At 42.8% G+C, this 24,199-nt stretch overlaps 1 protein-coding gene across 3 annotated transcripts in view; it reads left to right on the top strand.

Moving 5' to 3' along the window:
- The window catches only part of SYT1 (synaptotagmin 1), a 1,490,427-nt gene that overhangs the window by 885,820 nt on the left and 580,408 nt on the right, over positions 1-24,199 (top strand). For all 3 annotated transcript variants that reach the window (XM_069629284.1, XM_069629282.1, XM_069629283.1), the window contains exon 6: positions 3,065-3,232. In XM_069629284.1, the coding sequence (XP_069485385.1) occupies positions 3,065-3,232 (168 nt within the window). The remainder of the gene's footprint in view (positions 1-3,064; positions 3,233-24,199) is intronic.

Below are 24,199 nucleotides of genomic sequence, written 5' to 3' on the forward strand. Positions count from 1 at the left end.
ATTCCAATAGTAGAAGCAGTCTACAAGGAATACGGTAGAAGGCTTCAAATCCAGGAGCCAAGTAGTGCCAGAGCAGAGCAGCAAGGTGGAATCCAATTGAACGGAACAGGGTGAGAAGGGAGAAGGCAGAGTTTGTAATACATAGACAGGAGGGAATGGGAAGTGGAAGCAAACCCAGGGGGCAGCACAGGGCAGAGAATGCAGGGAGAATAGCAGGAACCAGGAAAGACCAGACAAAAACGAGAAGGGGCAAGAAGGCTTACCAAGAACAAACTAGCATTGCGCAATCAGAGGAACACATTTGCGATACGCTGGTCCCGAGTCCCAAATCCCAGTATGTATGTTCTGTACCCATCATGATGCAGTGTGATCAATGCATTGAAGGTGAAGTGGCCATCTTGGATTGGACACTCTCGACCTCCAACGTTGCCATAATGACGGGAAGCATCTCCAGCGGTCGAATAGTCCACAGGAACGCTGACACCTTCATCGATTGGTACATCACCCATCCGTACCTTTAATTTGTCTTGCGGTGGTGACGCAAAAAGGAAAACGGAGGAAAGCCACCAGCGTCCCTACTCACAGGGATGTCAATGTCTGCATTTGAGATCCGCTGTTCAAGACTGGGTGGTTACCGTTTAGGCAGTAATGCATAGTTGTATCAGAGCACCCACTAAAGTGTTCGCTTTGTGAATGAATCAAGGGATATCTAGAGAAACGGGACCTTATCGCTGCACAGCGAACGCCATGTTGCGCAACGCTGGACCACGTGGAAGTCAATGGACGTGTCGCAATGCAGGAGGCCATCATGAAGGAATTAATCACAGATCGAAATATTCTTATGTGCAATGTGCCACTGGTAGAGCATGAACTACTGAGCAGGATGCTGATGCAGCAGGACACATGTGCACACTATGCTTTGGCACGTTATGTAATGTAATTTGTCATTTTTATTGCACCTTTATCCTATTGGTATGGCCACAAAGCATTGTAGCTGAATGCCCGCGGGGGACCGTAATCCAGGGTTTTGGAAAATTGATCAAAGGAGTGTAGAATGCTTGTGTGCATTTTGGCCAAAGCGAATTTGAGCAGGGGTGGCCTGGTCCCTACTAGCTGCCCATATTGAGCTGGCAAGTGAATGGATGCTTTGTAGTATACAAGAGAGTATGCAAGAGTAGTAGAACTCATTATGTGTCCAGCTAGACCGAATTTTTGTCATAGGGATAGCTGCATTCTAATGGCAGAGGTGTTGTGCCATCAGAGGACATCCTTGTTGAAAGCCATGCTCGATTCCAGAATGATGATCAGTGTTGGCAAAGACTCAAGCAGAGCCGTAAGGTAGGCATGTACCTTATCAAGGATCCAGAGATTGCCCTCAATGACTAGGATAGTGATGCTTGCTCTACTGCATCTGTTTCAGAAGCCAAATTGGCATTGTTGGAAGCTCTTGTCTTCTATAATCCTTTTATGTGACTGGAGGAATATGGTTTTCTCTATGAATTTTATGTGACTGAAGGAATATGGTTTTCTCTATGAATTGTCCAATCAATTGGAAAGATTGTTTTGAGACAATAGTTATCCCAGTGTTCTATGTCCAGAATGGGTTTGTCAACAGTGCGAGAATCTGGCTAGTGTTCAGGGTTTCACATGTAAATCATGGATGTGTAGGAGAACTGGGAGCGTATTTCCTGTGATGGCTGTCATCACTGAGGATGAAATCTTGTAAGGAACTTGCTATGAGGGCTATAAGAGTGTTTGTCAGATCTGCCAGTGTAATGGTTCTTACCTAGTTCCATTTAAGAGTGCTACACGAAGAGATGGACCCATGAGCTGATGAGCGGTTGCAATGTTGTTGTGTTGTCTCATCTTGTTTTATTTCTCAGTAAATAACTCATTGATGGCATGGCACTTGTCAATGTATTAATGGATCAATCAGTCTAGTAGAGGATTAATGCATTGATTGTCAACTTTAAAGATGACTCTGCATTGTTTGGATGACTTGCAAATAGTAGAGGAGTAGAAACTGGTTTTAGCTGCAAAGATGAATTTCTTGTGCACTGAGTGGAGAGATTCCGTGATTGGCATTTCTACTAGTAGCTGTTGTGGCAGACCATGTGTTGCTTGCAGATGGAGCATACCTTGTCAGTCAGTTCCTGTGAGTATCATTTTACACAGGGCTTTGGTTTGATGAGAAGTGGTTTCAGTGGGATGAACGACTGATTTGTGCCTGTGTGCTTGTTGTTCAGTGTGCTGAGCAGGTTGTTTGCTTTTGCTTAGTGATCGAAGGTGGCTGCCATGCTGTGATTCTGGGTATGATTTGGTGATGGTGGGGTAGGTATGCCATGACTGTGAACCTGTGTGCATTTCATGATTCTGTCCCGGGGGAGGATATGTGATCTTGATGCTTCTGAATAAACAAATAATTCAAAGAAAGCAATCTTTTTTCCCCTCTCGGCGGATAATGGTTGCAGGGTTGGATGGTATGACAATTCATAGTTAAGGATGGTCAATGCACAGTTATCTGACTACTGCTTGTTCTTTTTGCTGGCTGTTGATTTCTTGTCATGTTGCACTGTACTTTTTACTTGTTTCAACAAAATGTGCTTTTTAAATTAAAATTCAACCATGTGCCAAAATTGTTTTATGCTGCAAACATGTGACATCCAGGCCACAATATCTCAGACGTCTAGTTTTGTACCCTGTGATTGATATTATCCATGAACTGTACTTAATCTGGACACATTGTTCTGCCTAGTAAACAAATGATGGCAAGTTCCGATCAGTAGTTCCATAACATGTGTTGTTGGCACATTGATGGGCTCATGATATGCAATTCCACCAAAAACCAAACCTTTAGCGAAGCAGGAGTACAACCTTTTGTATTAATGAATTATGTTCTGATATTAGGAAGCAATTTGTAATGTAGTTTAAGTTCGATCATGGACCGTTTGCGTTCCTGGCTGCTCCAGACTGCTTGTGGAAAAGCTTGAACATCAATGCAATGAGAAGTGTTGTGCTCTCTGATCTGATGCACTTATTAATTTCTTTTCTGTCTGGTGACTAGGTGCCATACTCTGAACTGGGCGGGAAAACCCTGGTAATGGCAGTATACGACTTCGATCGTTTCTCCAAGCACGACATTATAGGAGAAGTCAAGGTGCCAATGAATACAGTGGATTTTGGACACGTGACCGAGGAATGGCGGGATTTGCTAAGTGCTGAAAAGGAAGAGGTAGGAAGATCTGTGGAGCAATGTTTAAATAAAGCACTGTATTTGTTACTAAGGATACTGAAGGGCAAAGTGATTATTACATGTACATAGCCCTTCAGAACACAAGCGTAAGGTTCCATAAATATGTATGATATTACAGTGATCTTTATTATGCTGCTGGTCATTTGTTGGAAGAATGCTGGTGCCATCAACAACACTGTTAGTTTATGCTCTGTCACTTCTCCTTCACCAGTTGTAATTTCTTGGCCCGCATGCCCTGCTAGACTAGTTCAGTAGCTTCAGAACCCTCTGATCTTTTTGCATGGGACTACATTTGGTAATGAGCAAAAGGTTACTTGGCCTCCATCATTGTGTCTGAGTCTCCTTTGTGGTCCACAGAAAGGTACATCTTGACTGCAATCCAGTGTTTCTATTGACTGACTTTGGAGTAGGAATGTTCAATGGAAGTGGAAGACATGCAGCAGGTTCCTTTTGTGAGTCATTTCAGCATTGAGCGTTAACGTACAGTTAAGGTCATGCAGCTAAAAGAGCACATTGACAAGTGGTGATGAAACAAGCTCCAGTTGTATTCAGAACTGTTGTCGATTTCTTGATTCATATCAAATCATTTTCATCTTCAAATTCTTCAAATTACTGTGATATTGTTCATCCTTAAAAATTGTGGAACTAATTACTCTTTTGTTATTACATCGAGAGTGCATAGCATGCCAATGCCTCAACAGTTTCAGAAGAGTAGAGCCACAAAAAACATACAAAATAGACCTAGTGGGATGACACTTTATCTAAATGATATATTTGATAAGTTGCCATGAACTGTATATTACATGGATGTTGAGTTCCTTGCCACATACGTGCCAACATTATACATTCCATTCAGGAGGCATTAGTCCAGTCTTGGTTTTAACTTTGCATTCTGGGACGTGTCCTGGGTTTATAATGGGGACATTCAGGACTGCAAGTCCCAGAATGCAAAGTAAAAACCAGGATTGGACAAATATCTCTGGCATGGAATGGATAATGTTAGCATGTATGTTGCAATATAAAGTAAGAGGACAAAGGCTAAATGCTTTACAGAGGCATTGCATGCAAAGGCAACTTTTTGTACTGAAAATGTCCTTGATGGGGTTACACCAGTGGGTTGCAACCTGTGACTCTCTATATGTTTTGGACTACAGCTCCCATCTACTGCAGTAAGAATAATCAATGATGAGATATCATGGGAATCATAGATTCAGACTCACAAAGCATTTTTCAATGGGATAAGCTCATTGAAAAAAGCTGTGTGAATCAGGCCCATAGTCTGGAACCCCTGACAGACTGCAGGTTGCAGACCCCTAGGGTGCATGATTGTATATGATAGCATAATGACAATAGCTATTCTCATTATGAACATTATGAACAGTGTTATCCTTTGTGAACAGAGGATAGCACAGAGGCAACGTGCTGGTCTTGGATGCAAGACCGTGCAGATCTGTGCTTAGAAACCGAACTTAGGTATGATATTCGGCGCATCATAAAAAAAGATTAAATACATATTTTCCATTGCCTAAAGTCAGGAAAATGTTGCTGTGCTTGAAGGATTATCTTGTGTTGTTGGTAAAGGCGAGAGGATGTGCTCAGGCTTTTATCCTCAGTGTGGAGAATGGTATGCAGCAGCAGTCTCCCATGATTGTAAGTGGTCACTAACGTCATATGTAAGGGATTCTAATGGAGCGGCATTTAGTGGTGTTGCTTGCAACTTGAGTATATCATAAGAAAAAGCGAGAGTACAAGACTCTGCCCTGTAATAGTGTGAGTGTGAGTCTCACAGCCACAGCCAACAAATCTATTGCAGCTATCAGTCTACATGATATTTTACAGCCATACAAAAATCAGACAAGTGGTTGATTACCAGAGTCAGGTTTAACTGCCTGTTGCTGAATGCAAATTGGGCGAGTTGGCATGCTCAACCGGCTATTGCAGGATGCACCCTTTTGTGGGGATCCAGTTGACGACACTCTGCATTTGTTGTTATTTTGCCCAGCATATCATCAGGTTAGACAAGCCATCATCTTCCCTGTTCTCAGACAACTTAACTTTACAGCTCTTTTTTTCTTTCTTTTGGTGATGTACCCGTATGGAACTTTGTTTAAGGAGGGCTATGTTTTTTAGGAAAGTGGCAATTGGCGGTACACTTCGCACTGACTGAATTCCTGCATCAGCAATTTTATGTTTGTTTGTTTTACTATTTGTAAAGCTAATTTTCAAAATGTATATTATATTATTTGAGTGTTATGTTTTTCATTGTTCCCACCTTTAGTTGTTTTCAGTCTTATTAAATGTCTAAAAGCTGCATAAAGAGTTGCTGCGAAGTTGATAACATTTTATGATGGGCTATGAATTCGTATCTTATTGTCACAGCTGCTGGTTAAATGTATTTTTCTGCGTGCATGTCGCTGTGGAATTTGTATACCCTTTTTTGCATTGTTTGGAAATAATTGCTGTTATGGTCACACGCTGCAATGCATATTTTAAATGAGCATGTATTGCTTTCTGTTTATGTTGTAAACTTTTATGGCAGCAGCCGAAATAGAGATCTTAAGAAGAAGTATATTATAATCAGCAAGTTGGGATTTCTCAGCTGTAACGAGATTACTTGTCGTTATTCACAGGATACATAATTGCCAGATGTATTTTATGAGGATATTGTGGTTATGGAAAGATACGAAGTTGTAAGTCAAATGCCTTTATAAAATTGCATATCGTTCATAGGGGGACTTGCAGTATTCTCTTAAATTGCACATTGGGGGTGTTATTTGAAGAACTAAGTCCGAGTTTTGAGAGAGCAGAGGAGGCCTCTTCCCTTTGTTTTTAAATGTTTTGTGACACTTACTATGATGACTTGCAGAAAATGTAAAATCAAAACACACCTTTCTCCAGAGATCTCATTATATTATACAACTCACGATGAAGTTGCTATAACTATCTTCTACTGCACCTCCCAGGCACCACAATGCAATTGAACTACACGAAAGACAGTCCAGTGGCGACTGTAGCTCGGGAGCTGCTCTTTGCCTCCCCATGGGAGTTTTCTGCGTTTACACAACCCGCTTGCATTGAATGCCACCATTTCTGCATTTGCTGGTTTGTTAGAAACAGCCAGCGGGAGATGATATGGAAACAGCACTTCCTGTCAGCTCCCAATGAGCAGCAGCACACTCATCACAGCTCCTAACCCAATTGGCTACTCCATGGAACGCCCACTCTAGTAATGGCAAAGAGGCATGACTATTCTCCTGTAATATACATAGCTCTCAACCATTTGTGTAGCAAAGGTGGGTGAAAACACCCGATTTTGTTTTTGGCGGGTGAGAGTCCATTCAAATGAATAGGCGTGCAGGAGGCTTCGCGGGTGAGTCAGCGCTTTACAAGGCGGGTGACACCCGCCAAAAGCGTGTTAGTTGAGAGCTATGTAATAATGTGTTACAGTTGTTTAATGAAGTCAATCATAAAAAATGTACGTAATGAAAAAATCAATAACGTACACACACACTGTATTAAGCGAACACCATGACAGTACTTGTTTGTTTGTTAGTATGTTTATTTATTTGTAATGCGCGTCAGACCCAAAGGTAACCGGGCGCAGTGAAGAGAATATGCAAAGCTTACAATGTTACATAGAATTACAGTGTTACAAAAAATTACAATGTTACATGGAATTACAGTGTTACATAATTTACAGTGATAAAGAGAAGGTATGTATAGACTTAGCAGGGAGCATATCTGATCAAAAGGTTGAGGCATTGCTATAAAGCGAGGCAGTCAGTTGTAAAAGTTTACACATTGGTACATAATAATAAACATTATTGGACAGTTGTCAACATCCATTTTATAAATGTAAAACATAATGTTCTGACCTTGTGTCTATAATTCAAAAATGCATTACAGTTAATGACCATTCTTTCTGTAAAGTATGGGTGTTAAAAGTGCCATTAGTGGTACACATAGAATGGCAATACCAGATAAGAGCATACATAGTGAAAGCCTACTTTTTTTGCAATGGGTAAATGTTACTGGATAATTAATTAAAACACAACTGGTTCCATTGCCTTATTTAACTCCAAAATGTTTTCTTACGGCCACACTTTAAGAGTAAGGGTGTGAGAGAGCGAGGTGCTGAAAAGTTCAGCATTTTTTATTTTTATTGTTAATTTATAATGCACTTAATACCAATGAGTGGTTTCTTAGAGCAGAATTGGGATTCGAACCAGTGTTGTGCCATGTTGTCTTGCTTCCAAGACAAACGCGTTTCCTCTGAGCTATCCTTCCTCAACGTATGAGTACAACTACAAGATCTAATAAGGCAGGGCATAGTGACAAAGCTTTCTAGCCTTCAGCACCGGTTTATGAGTTGTTTGCCTTATATTGACATACCAAAGAGAGAATATTTAAAAATGCAGTCCAGCTGTTGCATTTTCCTTTTACTTTTGTAACAGGCAAGCGATTGCATCTCATCTCAGCATAGTATTTATGATGTGCTGTGATAGTTGGGTATCCATGTCAAATATTTGGCCGGTCCAGCAAAAGGGGCCCAGACACAATACGATGTCATGTTAGATCTCATCATTTCTCAGCCCTCCATTTTGTCTATAAAATGATCATGCATGTTTTCCTTTAACTAATTCCGCGTTCCTGGGAAGTGAGTGTGGGGGAACAAACTAGCACCGTACAACCGGAGGAACACAATTGTGAGTGTGGGGATTTAAATCTGCACTCCAGATGCATGTTAATGAATTAATTCTTTATATAAATTAATTATCATATATAGTTCATCCAAGGCACACGATCACCTTGCAGCAGATCCCTTATAATACTTTGGCTCAGAGACAAAGCCTTGCTGGACCAGATCTTGGATAACTGGACTAATAGCAGATAATTGCAGTCCAAAAGCTGGAGTGCCCAGCGAGTGGCCGAGAAAACAAAAACAAAAATGTTCTACTGTTTGCAGTGAAAATGATTCAGTGTACTCCCAGTCCACAGAACCGCATGTGGCCAAAACTCTGTCCTTCGCTTTCTATTCGGTAATCTTAAATTCTGGGAGGTGGGCCCTCAAATGACAAGGCACCAAAAGCCTGGACATGGGACCTTTATCCCCCTCTCTTAGAATCCAGGCATTGCGCCTGCATAGACCACTCAGTGGCCGAACTCGCGACCTTCCATCAGTTCCCATCGCATCCTGTTCACTGTTGAGTCAGATTGCACATGCATGTACGAAGCATCGACTTCAGCCATTTAATGGAAGGAAGCGCCCGCCCATGTAAGTAAGTTAACAGTAATTATTTTTTAATTCAAGGTATTCTCGTTTTTCTCTCAGCGTGATTATTCATTATTTTTTTCATTAGTCTTTTATAGAAAATCATAACAAGGTTGGTTAAACATCAGAAATTACTCGACAAAAACTGTGATTAGATTTTTGCATGCCGAGTAGCTCTGTACCTGTCACTGTTCTTGATGATGGTCACAGTTCGACGCAGAGGAAGCTGGTGTTCTGCTGATGTGAAACAGGAAATTAAACTTTCTTTCCCACTTGTGCCAGTAATCTGAGCTGATCGAAAATCATTGGTCCTGTCGGGATGAGTGATGAAAGGATATTAGAAAAAAAATGGATATTAGAAATAACCAGTGCTTGAATGCCTACAGCACGTCTATCACACTGCCAGGGTCATGGGGAAATGCAGTTTTCTGAGATGGTTATGATTACTTATCTAGCATCATATGTTGGCATGAAGTCATGCAAAGTCCTGCTACAGGGATATATATACTTCCCTTGGCAGAAAAGGCTGCAAGATATAAGGAGTGGAATACGGGCGATCGAATTTCTCCTACAGCACACCATTATCCTTGGGCCACAGTGCATCTTTTCTGTTCATGATCTGCCTGCAATAGCAGCTAGTTCTAGACGTCTGCTGATCTTTCCTGAATCAATTAGCAATTCGTTTACACACTTCAAGGATGCCACTGTTCCATTTAGCTTGCCACAGTCTTTTAAAAAAAAAAATGCCTGCAAGAAATGGCTGTCCACGACCCTGGTAGTAACATACCATAACCCAGGATGTGGAGAGTTTGCCAAGTTGCCAGGGGTATTGGGTGACCCCTTTTAACACTACTTCACCTCAACTTAAGCGTGTATAGAATAACTCATACCACTAGCTTCTGGGTGTTAATGCAAGTTAGATTGTTGAAATTTAGAAGCATTCCTTTCGAAGTTGCATGAACATTGGAATCAAGGGAACAGGCAATGGGTCTCTCCCAACTATAACCAATAAAACACAGCCGCGGTATAAATACAATTCAGTTGGCACCACAGTGAGATTTATGGTATGTTTTTGCATGCACAAATGCAGTTACCCTATGTGGAAATGGCATTTGCACATATGCAATCCAAATAATGCTGAGCTTGGTCTTGGCTCCTGCGGGCATTGAATGGAGATTAATCATGAAACCTCTTCCTCGTCAATTTCTGGTGATTTAATCATCAGTACTCTAACTTAGAGAAACAGGTTCAGATTGGGAAAATTCAACAATCTTATAAAAACTGGTTAAATGGTACCTGCTGCCAGAGAAATCATGACGATGCTGAGGCTATGATTACAGCATTGAGGAATAAACACTCCAAGGTATTTTGCATGCTTATGGGTGATACAGACGCATTTGAGGCAGGTAGCCTCTTGAACACTGTTTCTGAGGATGATTGCGTTTGTTATTTCTAGTTAGTCCTTCTCCGAGCTGGCCTGAACCCTCCTATCCTGTTAACACAACAGATGTGATTGTCAATTATTATGAGCTTGTCCTGAAGATGATCAATGGGATTAGTTCTTCCATAGCTCCAGGACTGAACTAACTTTCGAACCATTTGTTTAGATCAGATCTGACCACCTGGGCATGTATTCTAACATACCTATTTAACAACCTTGTATGGTTGGAATCCTTTCCATCTTTGTGGTCCATGGCACATGTTGTCCTTATCTATAAGAAGGCAGCACGATCAGATCCTACTAATTACAGGCATATTGCAATTTTGGACTCTGACAGCAACGTATTTGTTGGTATCTTGCTGCAGAATCTAGAATGGTGGTCTGTGGGTTCGGGAAGATTTGAGAAATGGTAAACTGGCTTCAGGATGGACATGGGCACTTGTCTAAATGGTCTGGTGATACATGTTTACAGCGTCCGTTTTAGGAGAAGGGAGGTAATTCTATCTACTTTGCCTCTGTCGACCTGACGTCTGCCTTTGATGAGGTGGACCATAAATTGTTGTGGTGTAAACTTCATAACCGGGGTATTCCGCTTAGTCTCCTGAGGCTTATGATCAGTCTATATGATCATTCTACAATACATGTTTGATTTAACCATCAAGGTCAGTTATCCCACCCGATTTCCATCTTAAAGGGTGTCAAGCAGGGCTGTGGTTTGGCTCCTTGTGTATTTAACTTGTAAATGGCCGACATTGGAGACTATTTACAACCTAAAGCTTTAGTAACCCCGAAACTTCATAACCAGAGAACCCTATGGCTCGCTTACATGGACGATTTTTTGATCTTTGATTCCACTCCAACGCCTGATTGTGCGTCTGTAATTTTGTTTAGGTTCACTCTCTGTCAATCCCACGAGGAAAACAAAAGAAGTGCACTTGACTAACTCTAAAAAAAAGTGACCTTTCGGTTGCAAATGCAATCAGAGCCAGTGATTACCACTGACTCCCTCATCTATGTTGGCTTCTTTATTAATGCTAAAATGACAAAACTGTGATTCGGTTTTGGCTAGGTTCTCGAGCAATTGCACTCTCAAATCAGTTACGCATAGTGTTTTCTGGTTATGGCTGACTTCCCCTTCTACCTTGTACTCTTTTCTATGAGCGGAAAATAGTGCTTAAGATTATTTATGGAATAGAAGTCTATGATCTTTCAAAAGTTGATTATTTGTCTGTGGAAGCCCTAATACCGCTCTTAGCTATTCGCTACAAGCTTGGTTTAGTTTCTCTAAAATCGAGGGCTCAGTGGAGGTATCTCTCCTTATATAGGAAAATTCTTCTTTCTGGGGAAGGTTGGATATTAAGGAGACCTGAGAGAAATATCTCAGGAAAATTGGTCTGTGGTTCTGCAGGAGCTTGAGGGATTATGTTCCTCCCTATAAGCAGAATGTGGTTGTAATTTTCCAAACTGATAGGGAATCCGTCAAAAGTAAAGCATGCTCTGTATGATCTGGATTGTATTGATACCGTGAATGGCTTTCATCATTATACCTCGCTGAGCCATTTGTGGGGGGGTCACAAGAGGTGAGGTATTTTAGCGCCATTCTATCGATCTATCCAGATAGATGCACGCATCACCTGTTTTTAGGTTTCGATGGAACTTAATTCATACTAAGGAGATTTTGGAACGCTATCGACTGGAAAAAGAGGAGCATACTTTCTGTAGGTTCTGTCAGGATAAGGCCCAGCAGGAGACAATTAAACATCTATTGCTTTTTTGTTCAGCTAGACAATGACTCAGAGGTAATGCCTTTAAAAGGTTTGCAAACGTGTTTACTGCTAATGTAAAATGCAATGAATATACATGGAATTATTGTTTGTCTGGTTCAACTACGTGTATTGTGGTGGCTGTCACTACGTTCATTAGAGCTTTGAATAGTGAAATTGATTCTTATTCATAATAAGTTATATTATTGTTTTATTTTTTATTTTTTCTTCTTTCTTGTTTTGATAATCTAGAATATTTTTAAAATGTTTTATTGTGTATTTGTGTATTTAATTCTTGATTTTATTCTTTTAATTAACCAATAAAACATTATATAAAGAAATAAAATGATAATGCCACCATTTTCACTGATGCTAATATGATTGTACATGCGTAAACATATTATGAATATTCTGAAAATGATGTGTGGATTAACAGAGGAAATCCAATGTTGTACATGTTATTTGATCTCATCAGGGAGTGCATATAGTACATAATTATCCACATAGCCAGGTGGATCCAAGTCTGATCGAGAAGCATGATGAACAACACACCTTGATGAAAGGACAGCTTTCACGAGTCATTGGAAGTGTATGTGTCTCCGCATTTCCAGATGCTTTACATTCTGCACCTTAGCTGCACTTATAGAGATCATTGTCTCTACCCAAGATCCAACCTCCCATCTCTTGATAATGCATAGCTTGATATTAACTCATCTCAGAAAGTGAGTAGGTTGTTGGTGCACAAATGTGTGCTGATGATAGGACTTGTTCTGGTACCATGATAGGACTTGTTCTGGTACCAGTCGGTGGACCATGAAAAGTGTATTTTTGTATTTGTTTATTATTTGTATCATGCACCTAACCCTAAGGTAACTGGGCACTGGAAAACTTAACATGTTACACAAAAGCATAATTACATAAGAGTACATACATAAGAAAATGGAGGAAGGGTCGACCTGGGTTACGTAGTTATTGGGCTTGTCAGTAAGCCAGAGTTTAACGCTGGTTTTGAAGGCATTGAAGGATGGTTCCAGTCTGATGGTGCGGCGTAGAGAGTTCCAGAGGTTGGCAGCTTGTACAGGGAAGCTGGCTCCATCTGCAGTTTTGAGGTTGAATCTGGGAACTGTGAGGAGGTGGGTTTGGGACGATCTGGTGGGTCAGATAGCTTGGTGTAGGGAGAACTTGTCTGAGAGGTATTTAGGTGCTATGTTGGTGATATATTTGTGGGTGATTGCCAGAGTACAAAGTGAGATTCTGTCACGCACTGGGAGCAAGTTAGACTTTTGTCTATGGCTGGAGATGTGGCTGGATCTTGGGATGTTTAGTGGAGCTTTTAAGGAGTTATTTTGTAAGACTTGTCTGAGATTCAATTTGGAGGTTCCTGTGAAGAGCGTGTTACAGTAATCTAATTTGGAGAGTGCTAGAGCTCTAGCTAACGTCATGCAGCTAGTAGGGGATAAACAGGATTTATAGGCATTGATTAGCTTGTTTGTGTAAGCTGTTGATGAAGCGATAGCACTCAGTTGTTTTTTTAGAGATGAGGTAGAATCAAGGTAGATGCCTAACATTTTTATCTCCTTCGCAACTTTGATTGTGTTTCCATCAATGTTGAACGACATATACTGTGGGTCCAGTTTGTTAAGGCGAGCTTGGGTGCCTACAATCAGTAACTCTGTTTTTTCATCATTGAGGCAGAGGCTATGTGCCGCCATCCATGCCTGTATTTTCAAGTCAATATTGTTGATTAATTTGGTATCATCCATGCAGCGTCCTGATAGCGTGATGAGACCCTGGGTGTCATCTGCTTAGTTTGTATAGATGACACCCATGTTGTCAAGGCGGTCGAAGAGGAGCTTTGTGAAAATGTTGTATAGCGTTAGGGATATACATGATCCTTGGGGAACCCTGCAGAGGATGGGGATTGGGTTTGCAGATGCAGAGGGCGAGAAGACTCTGGTGGTGCAGTTAGATAAGAATGATTTAATCCAGGAGGAAGCGTCAGTGGAAAAGGCTGCTGCGGAGATTAAGTGTTCCGTGAGGATCTGGTGATCAACCAGGTCAAATGCAGCGGAGAGGTCTAACAAGAGGAGAATGACCAGTTTGCCTTTGTCTCTTGTCTAATCAATCTGTATTTTCAGGTGCAGGAGGGCGATCTCAGTGCCATGCCTGGGCCAGAAACATGATTGTCATAGACCAAGTAAGTTGTCCTCCAGGTGTTTCTGGATTTGCAGGTAGGAAACTCTGTACAGAATTTTTAAGAGGAAGGGGACGGTGGTGATTGGCCTATAGTTCACTTGTGTGTTTGGGTCTAAATTGGGCTTTTTTAGGAGAGGCATGACCCAAGCCTCCTTGAGGTTTTTGGGGTCGAGATTGGTCTTAAACAAGGAATTTATCATTGTAGCGAGTGTGAAAGTTTAGGTCTTCTTTGTTTTCACTTTTTCCATTCACTTCACATCTTTTGCAAGAACTATAGAGTATTCATCGTTTTCTATAGAAGCACAAACTGCACAAGTTGTTTAGTAAAAGTAGTAAACATGATACAGCTTCTTGCGCTATCAAGACATAGTGGTGAAGAGGCGAAGAGGTGAAGCGCTAACCCAATGTTTTGTCAGTCTTGCTTGGGATGGTGAATCATAATGTATGCTTAATGACTCATAATGCATAAGGAATGATAAGGACATGGGACTCATTACACAATTGGTGGTAAAATACTGTCCGGTAGTAGGGGGATTATGGCCAGGTAGTTTGCCATCACTCATTACAGTTAGTCGGCAGTACTAGGTGGAGGACCCTGCTGCTGGGAAAAACCCTGCCCATGAGAGCAACTGGCCGGTAGTGAAAGTCATATCACGTGAGTGGGGCTGCCTTTGCATGGTACCATGCTCAATAATGATTTGTGACACTCCCTACACTGCTGACTGCAAATGCAAATGTGATATTTCATGGCGGGTGGTGCTGGGTAGAGAACTACCCAATTTTAGACCAGTTCTGAACTGGGCTCAAAACTGATGGAATTTGAGGGTGGCAACTATCGTTCTTAGTGAACCAATGGGATTTGGCGGGGTTCAGGGGATCCTTTGGTAAGGTCCACATTGGTCCCCTCCCCATTGAGTTGCGTGCCATACAGCCCCCTTTCCCAGTGGAGGCTCATTGGATAACCCGTGTATTTTGAACAAAGATGACATACCATATAGCCCCCAACAACAACACTTTAAGAACAGTCACTCAGGATCACGATAGAACATTAACACCTCTGGGTTAAGGCAATATAAAATAGGAAATAGAAATAGGAAATAGAACTGTTTCTGACAGGTAGAAAGAGATGTAGATCTTTAAACATGACTAGATTTACCTTCAGTGGATTTCGTTAGTAAGTTATCGAAGTTAGAGAGGCTCTCCATGAAACAATTCCTTTAAGAGTGGAAATGAATGTTGATGTGGATATGATAGCAGGCTCATGGGAGACACCACATGAGAAGCCATTAAAAAGTAGGCATGGGATTGTTCAACAAAAGAGTCTCTCTGTTTAAGCAACTGTGAAGTAAAGCATCCCAATGCACACATTGGCATTCAAAGAAGAAGTCTACGACTTGGTAAGAACATGTGTTCAACAGTATACATCTGGGCAGTACATAGAGATTCATAGCTGCCCATCTGTCATGTCAGCTGTGGGGATATAATTTCCTAAATAGGTCTGAGCTACATCTGATAGATGATGAGTATGAAGTTTGAGTTGTCTATGATGTCACTCGAAATACTGAGAGAAATGCACTGCGTAGTTGAAAGCTACCCATCTACAATTGTGGATGGCACCCCTGCTTCTTTATTCACAGCCTACACTGTCCCTTGTGAGCCAGAATTGCAGGGTCTGTAGAGTGAAAGTATGTGGGAACTACATGCAACCTGAAAAATACCAGGTTGCCTCTCCCATCACCCCTAAACAATCCAAAAAGTAAATTAAAAAAACAATCCTTGCAAAGAAAATGGCATATATCTTCACTGTGATGTCCCAGCTGTTGCTTGTGAATTCCATAATCCTCTGTGATTAGGTCACAGTAGGAGGATATTGCATTCAGAAGAGGAAATATTTAACTACGTTTTAAGGAATTCAAATGCAACACTAAGATTGATATGGTGATGTTAACTTCCCCAACTCATCCAAAGTGTGGATGCATGGCATCGCCTTCCCGTTTGTGAATAATTATGTATCAAACACATCAAGCGGCCAAGCATTGTCGATCTGATCAGCAATCAGCAGTGACAACCCAGTATATTTCAGCTTTACTTCCTACTGCCAGTTACTGTAGAAATATGTTGTCCCAGGTGGGTGACTGGATCATTTGCTCCCATTTTGCATGTGTTGCAAGATAAACGATGTGTGGGTAATTGAACACATCAAGGGGATCAAACTTCACCATAAGGATCTTTGTGTCACACAATGTCTTCTCAAATGTTGTGTTACTGGTTTCATTTGCTCCATGTGCACACTCTGCTAAACAATCCAAATGGTGTGTCCCGATTGCTGGCCAGTATTGACAATTAAGCTTTGTTCGTAATTGGTCATAGTATTTAACATCCAGTGGCACAGGAACTGGGGGACAGCCACCAAACAGCTTTTTCAGAAATTCTATAAATCTCTGAGTTTCCAGTCTTAACCAATACCCACTTAAAACATGCTGCTATTATGATGTTTTACTCAATTTCCTGACGGCCATACACAATAACATTGCAGCCTCGCCATTACATACAATGTACGTATTACATCACTTTGCATTTGATTACACAGCCATTACACACAAAGTGAAAACCACTTAGGATTTTGGGCCGTCTGCATTTTAAAAACAGAAATGCCTTTAATGTAATTTCATTCATTCAAAACAAATGACTTATTGGGTGGATGGTGTAAATGGTACAGAGCAGAATCCAACAGAACAATAAGTTACTTTAATTACTGAACAAAGATCTTACCTTTTTAACTTCCACAAACATAGAAAGCACTTGTGCATGATTTAGCAAACCTGTTGTAAATTTCATAGGCAGAAAACTGGAGACAGACAATGATCTGCTATGCCACGCGTTGATCACATAAGCACAGATTGATGTATGTTTTGGGAGTGCCTCTCTTTATAAGCGCACATGGGATTTCATTACCAGAGGCTCACCCATGAACTTGTGCAAAAGTGCAAAACATCTAAAATTGCAAATTTGCCCCTCCACATCCGAGAATGCAAGTAAAATAAGCCCATTTTATATGTGACACTTTTGGGCATCTCCTGCTAACACAATATTCTCTACAATAAAAACAACAAATCACTTTTCTCTAGACACAAAATCCGGACACTGTTAAGTTACAATGTCATAATTGTTATTCATTGCCTTCGTTGTGTAGGGCCTGTCCTCAATTAAAGCAGCGCTGGTGGTTGCTGTAAAGGAAAGTTGACACTGTGTGTTTCAGCCGTCTCGTCACCAACTGAGGTGAGTTAGATAAGCGGTCTTCATCAGGACGATAGCATGATCCTTGAGTACACCAAAGTGTGTATAGTGTGTCCTATTTCGTGCTGGCCTGTCCCATCTTGTTACAGGTGGGAATGCCTATTAAAGTCGAAATCCAAAAAATGGAGGAGCAATAAGTCACAGAGAAAATAAAATCCAAGGACTACAGCAGTATAATAATGTTGTGATTTACACATAACACTAGTCAGAGCAATGAAAAAGAAACACACTCTGTAATTGAAAGCTACCCACCTACAATTGTATGTTGTGGATGGCACCCCTGCTTCCTTTATTCATGACCTACGCTGTGCCTTGTGAAGGCATGAGGGAACTATATGCAACCTGAAAATACCAGGTTGTCTCTCCCATCACCCCTAAATAATCAAAAAGAACATTTAAAAAAGCAATCTTTGCCGACAAAATGTCATATCCCCCCACTGGGAGGTCCCAGCGGTTGTTGATGAATTGATGAATTCCAAAATCCTCTGCCATTAGGTCACAGTAGGAGGATATTGCATTCAGAAAAGGAAATAGTTAACTACTTTTTAAGGTATTCATATTCAACACCAAGTTTGTTATGCTGATGTTAACTTACCCAACTCATCCAAAGTGTTTTTGTTGTTGTTTAAACACATCAAATGGCCTAGCATTGTCGATCTGATCAGCAATGAGCAGGTGAGTTAAACAAATCCAAATGGTCCATGAGATTTTCAAAGCAATTCAATCTTGCTGATCTCTGATGATCATAAAGTGATCTGTAAAAGGGTTCATTTGCCGAGCTGAGCAGCCAGCAGTGGGTGAGTGTGCTAGAAGCTAGCCCCGGGAAAGTAGTACATTGCGCAAAGGCTGAAAGTTCTTCATGAGACTGACACCTACTAATGGCTGGGATGAAATCCCCTTCCTTAGATAGCCACACAATACTAAGCTTAACTGTTGCATTTGATGTGCAGGATGTACGGCTGATTAAGTAGATGCAGTAATTCGGTGTGTGTGGTGGATGTCCTTCTTCTGCCGCTATTTTTGTACCATCTGCCACAGGAATGGGACTGGTTCACAATGGTAAATGATTATTATGCATTGCAAAGTCTGTTTGTTTTGCTTCCTTGCTCACCTCTGACACGCATTCAGTTGCATAAAGTGCCCAGTTAATTGTGCAGACGTGAGATACCTCTTCTATATGCAGCTTGCAGCGGGAGTTCCATGTTTAATGTGAGTTGAAAGCAGCAATCTTCTCCCACTCGCTGTCAGCTTTTCTCCCATCCTGGCATATTGTGATAGGCTATTCTCTCTCCGTGGAACAGATCCATGTTAGCTCTATATAGGCATTCATATCCAGCAAAACAATATTGTCTGAAAATAATAAAAAAGGTTTCTTTGTCTCAGGAAAAAGAGCCATAGGTCAATCTTTCCACCGGCGTTAATATATGCAAGAAAAGCTATCTTCTCAACGGAGAATGGCTTCAAATCAATGTGGGTAGTTTACAATATTCCAGAAATAAATTGTATTTGAATATGAAATCCCACACTGAGGGTGCGGGTCTGTGTATGTGTATGTGTGTGAGTGTGCGCGTGTGCACGGACGCGCGCGCAGTTATTGGATGCAAAACATTCCGGCAGCAACACTAGTGAAGACATTATCTAGAAGCGTCATACTATGGAGATGAGAATCAGAGTAAACCTCTGCTGAATTATAATATGCTGAATGTCCCCAAGGTTAGAACAAAATGAACTATTTCATTACCTTCAAAAACGTTACGAATTTAATTTCAAAGATGAGGCCCTTCAATTCTTCCCTCTCTTTTCTCGCGATGTTTTATTTTGAGCTGTCTCCGTAGAAAAAAGTATGAAGTTGCAGGACGGTGTCCTAGAGTACGTAAATTATTCACAGGGTGGGTTGTTTGTTGTTTGTTTCTTATATTGTGTGAGTAAGCCTGCATATTTGAAGTGGAGCAGTGTGGCAGTTCCTTAATAATTTCAGACGCTCATAAAATATAGATGCAATCAAAGGCAGGAAACCAGGAGCTTGCCATATTCAGCCAGTTGCTGTTGATGTAAATGAAGTAGCTGTTTCACCCAAAATGTCCTATCATGTGACATTTGGCTTGTCTACCCTAAGCTGTGTCATAACAGCAACATAAAATGATGCGTTTGGTGGCCTAGACTATACTTCTGGTTTTCCCTGAACGCAATCAAACATGCAGCTTTGTGTGCTGAGCATAACATCAGTCAATCAAAATGCTTGGTAAGGTTCTACGGATGCATCAAAAGTGTATTTCCTATGCAGAACCCCACTATGGGCCTGATTTAAAAAAGCGTTTTCCATCTGAAAAACGCTTTGTAAAACAAGGCCCTTCATGTCTATTTCTCAGTTGGGTGTTAAGTCAATGCGTTTCTTAATTGTTTTGAATGAAAGAACAGTCTTTCTTTGCACTCTGCTGGTCTTCTATCAGATTTTCGCCTCCTCTCCCAGCGCTTTAATTAATTAACACACATGTAAAAAGTAAGAGAATAGAAGCCAAACGCTTCCTTAGATTCCATTTCCAGCTTAAAATAAGACTTCCAGTTGTAGAGCCTCAGAAACATTCTTAGCCTTGCTGATGGACTTTTTATTATCCTTGCCCTTCTTCCTGAATTCCCACACTGCTTCTTGTGGCCAGGTTGGGACTTTTTCAAGTTTATTTGCTATTTTGTCTTTTTTCTTTTCTTCGTTGGACTTTAAAAGCAGAAGGGTACCTTCATACTACTTACAATAATAAATTGAGTACCATGACATTGGATATGATATGATATGATTGGTTATTTATAACGTGCTTAATACCCAGAGGTTACTAAGCGCAGACCCACAGATCGAAACTGTGTTGCTCCGTGTCGTCTTGCTTCCAAGGCGCGCAGGTTGCCCCTTAGCTAGCCTCCCTAGGATAACAATAAAATAATAGCACCCATTATAATAGGACTTAGGTGTCAGGGCATGGGGTAGGCCTGCGAGGGCAGGCATGGCGCATTACAGAATAGGCAGAGCCAGAGGGTTATAATGCACGTCCTCTTTATTCTCCTTCACAAAACACACTGCCCCTTGCCCCACCTCCCCCGCCTGTCACTTCCCGTTCCCTTAACACACTTCCCTTTTATTCCGAATGCCCACCCCCCTTGTAACTAAGGAGACGTCAACGTGACATTTAAACAGTGACCAGGTCCTTCCTAACAGGTGAATGTCTGATGTGGGATGCTAACCCATCTCCTCAATCCAACGGCGTGGCTTGTTCCGGGCCCCTTGAGGACGGATACTGGCAAGTTCTGGAGGGCTTCCACTAACCTCACTCTCGGGGAAACCTTCGGGGACCGACTCCTCAGTCTCTCCTTGGTTGCCCTGATAAGGGTTGTCTAAGGCATAGTCAATGGGGATGGTGACGCGCCCGCTCAATCGGCGGGATCCCAGCAGGGGAACTGCTTTGAAATGTGATGAGTTCCGAGTGATGGATCCTCCCGTGCCCTGCGCCATGATCATGGCTCCCTTCTTCTGTGTGACTAGCAGAGGCTCCTCCTGAAAGATCGAGGTATGTTTGTGAGTCTGGAGTTGCTTTACGACAACAACGTCACCTACTTCGATCTGTGATGCTCTTGCTCCTCGACGTTGATCTGTATACTCCTTCATGTGCTCTTTGGCGATTTCATGGCATTCTCTCATGTCTCTGTTGCAGTCCTCGGGCGGACCATCTGGTCGGGCCTGGGGAATCCTCGTTTGAATGTCTATTCCAAACATTATCTCAGCAGAGATTCTCCCGGTGGTGCTGTGGGGGTGCCCCAGTAGACCCTCATCAACTGATCAAGTACTTGCTCATAGGGCTGTCCCGTGAGCTTGGTGATTTGGAGGCCATAACTGTGTTATTTTCCAGTGATGGAATCCAAGGTAGTTTGCAAATTGTGTGAATTGAGGCCCATTGCATGGGGGCCCATTGTCTGTCTTGAGCACTCTCGGAATGACATAGGCAGAGAATATGTGGTCAAGCGCTGGTATGACATGATGAGCCGCAGTCAAGGATATGAGTCGGGCTTCCGGGTATCGGGAGTATTCATCTTTCACCCCAGCACATACTTCCCTCCTTCAATGGGCCCAAAGAAATCGGCAGCTACTGCTTCCCATATCCTTTGTGGAAGCTCCAACATCCTCAGGGGTTCTGGGTGACAGGCGTGACAAGGCTGCACGTGGGGCATGATTTCCGGGTTTCCTCCACCAGGGAGTCCATGCTGGGGAACCAGACCTTCTGGCGCAACATACGCTTTGTCAACACCATCCCTCTGTGGTTCTCATGGGCGAGGTCAATGACTTTGTCTCGTAGGGTTGACGGGATCACCAGCTTTCAGTCTTTTAGGAGCAGGTGCTCTTCGGATAGGGCTTGTTCGTCTTTTACTTGCACCAGTCCTTCTACCTCATCATGCACTTGGTCCCCTGCCTGTCGCCCCCTCTCACGGGCTCTCCTCCACATTCCTGACTCAAGACCCTCACAGATGATTTGGCAGGCCATACGTTTTCTGTCTCTCGAACTACTGTCCCAATGTCCATCTCCTCTGGGGTGGTTTCGTGTATGAGGTACTGAAGATACCTGTCTGCTACAGAGGGTTTGGGTGTACACCTCTGACGGGGTCCTTCTAGACAATAAGTCCGCTGGATTCTTCCCTTTCCCTGGCCAATGTACAATTTCAAACGCATAATCTTGCAGTCATAGCTCCCACCTAGCTATCTGAGGGGGCATCTTCGCCTAGGGGTTCCCATATAGGAACAGCAATGCCTGCTGATCTGTGATGACTCGAAATGGCTTCCCATATACGAAGAGGTGGAAGTGCTCGCAAGCCCATAACACAGCAAGACCTTCCTTTTCTGTCTGCGAATACGCCTGTTCCGTGGCCGAGAGGCTGAGGCTGGCATATGCAACGACATGAGTTCTCAACTGGTCTTTCGGTTCCACTTGAGCCAGGATGGCTCCCAGTCCCACAGGGCTGGCGTCTACTGTCAGTTCAGTTTGGCGGCTGGGATCGTAGTATGACATATTTGCAGCCTTGGCGACCCTTTCTCGGATGATCTCGAAAGCCTTCTGACACTCATCCATCCAGCAGAAGTTGGCGTCTTGTTTGGTTAAGAGTCTTAGCGGCTCGCTTACTGTCGCAAAGTGTTTGATGTAACGCGTGCAGTAACTGGCGAGCCCTAGGAGGGGACCTCATCTCTGAGATGTTGGCGGGGGGCGTGGTGTCATTCAGCGCAGTGACTTTGTCAGGATCTGGTGTCATGCCGAAAATATATGTCCAAAGAATCTCAGCGTACTCTTCCGGAACTCACACTTGTCCCGATTGAGTGTGAGATTCGCTGCCTCCAGTGCTTTGCACACTTTCATTAGTACCTCATTGTGCTTGTTGACATTGGCGCCGATGACCAGGATGTCATCACTATAATTGAGGCAGTTCGGTATGTGCTTGATGACATTGTGCACCTCAGCCTGGAATATCTCAGCTTCCGAGGACACACCGAAGCTTAACCTTTTATAGGGAAAGAGGCCCAGATGCGTGACGAAGGTGGTAATATTCCTGCTCTCTGGGCTCAATACGAGTTGGTGATATCCTTTCTGTAGATCTAACTTTGAGAACACATAGCCCCATTTAGGAGGTGAATTATGTCTGAGATGCGTGGGGCCAGGTGCCTTTCTCTCTATATGGCTTGGTTGGAGCACCTCATGTCTACGCACAGATGAATTGCTTCTGATCCTTTTTTGGGCACTGGCACTATGGGAGACACCCACATGGTGGGGCCGGTGGCCGGATTGATGATGTCCTGCTCAAGTAATTTGTGTAGCTCGTCCTCCACTTTCTTTTGGATGTTCATGGGGATCCCTCGATAGTGCTGGGCTACAGGATGTATGGAGTCGTCAATGTGCAACTTTATTGGTCGATTATTTAGTTTTCTGATGCCTCTGAATATGCAGGGGTAGAGGTCGTTAATAATTTCAACCGGGTCAATGTATTTGTGAACCATGATGTTGTACAAGATATGGATGAGTCCCATATCGGCCGCTGCCTTGATACTCAGAACACACCCACTGTCTGTTTCTGTTGCTAGGACATGGATGGGTATTCTCTTTTCATGTCTTTTGTATCTGCAGGTGACCTCAAATTGTTCTAGGTACTTGAGGGGTGTCTTGGCGCCATACGCGTATATGTCCACCGCTGTGGGGCACAGTTTTGGCAGTGTGGGCAGTTCCTTGAAGACAGTTTCGCTGACGACATTGACCGTGGCCCCGGTGTCGATGAGGAATTCCGTGGGCTGTTCATTAAGTTTGATGATCAGAGTGGGGCTGTGTGCTGTGGCGGAGGGGTTACGTAGGCGTTCTTCTTTTGGTTGCTTCCCGACGACCTGGGGTCAGAGTCAGATGGGGATTGTTCTACTAGATACCGCACGTGGCGCCTTGATCTTCGCTCCGGCCTTGCACGCATCACATATCTCCTTCTGTCCCTCCTCTCCCTTCTTTTCCTGTCATCCCCCGAATCCCTCTCCCTTGAGTCTGGGAGTGTTTGGTTTGATGGTCCCTGGGGAGACAGGCCGGGGTGGTTCCCTGAGGAGGGTTGACCCTTGTTCTGGGTTGGGATGACATTTCCTTGGTCTGCTCCTTCCCTTTGTCCCAGAATAGTCTGCAGACCGCTTTAAAATGCTGTTCTTCGCCACACGTAGCACAACGCTGACAGATAGCTGGGCAGGTCTCTTCGTGCGGATACTCAAACCCACATTTGTAGCAGAAGAGTTCCTCCGACCTTCTGTCCTGCTGTAGCCTGTGAATGTTCTCTCCCGACGTGGGGTTGTTGAAACTCTCAACCTGGGAGTCTATGGCTCTCTCGGCCCTGACTAGTGCAAGAATTTTGTCTAGCATTCGCTGCTTTTGCAGCAGCTTCCTCCGGAATGTCTGAGATTCACAACCCGCTATGATCTGGGATCT

Source organism: Ambystoma mexicanum, chromosome 12 (assembly GCF_040938575.1).
Source record: "Ambystoma mexicanum isolate Mex_15411 chromosome 12, UKY_AmexF1_1, whole genome shotgun sequence".
In the NCBI taxonomy this organism is placed as follows: domain Eukaryota; kingdom Metazoa; phylum Chordata; class Amphibia; order Caudata; family Ambystomatidae; genus Ambystoma; species Ambystoma mexicanum.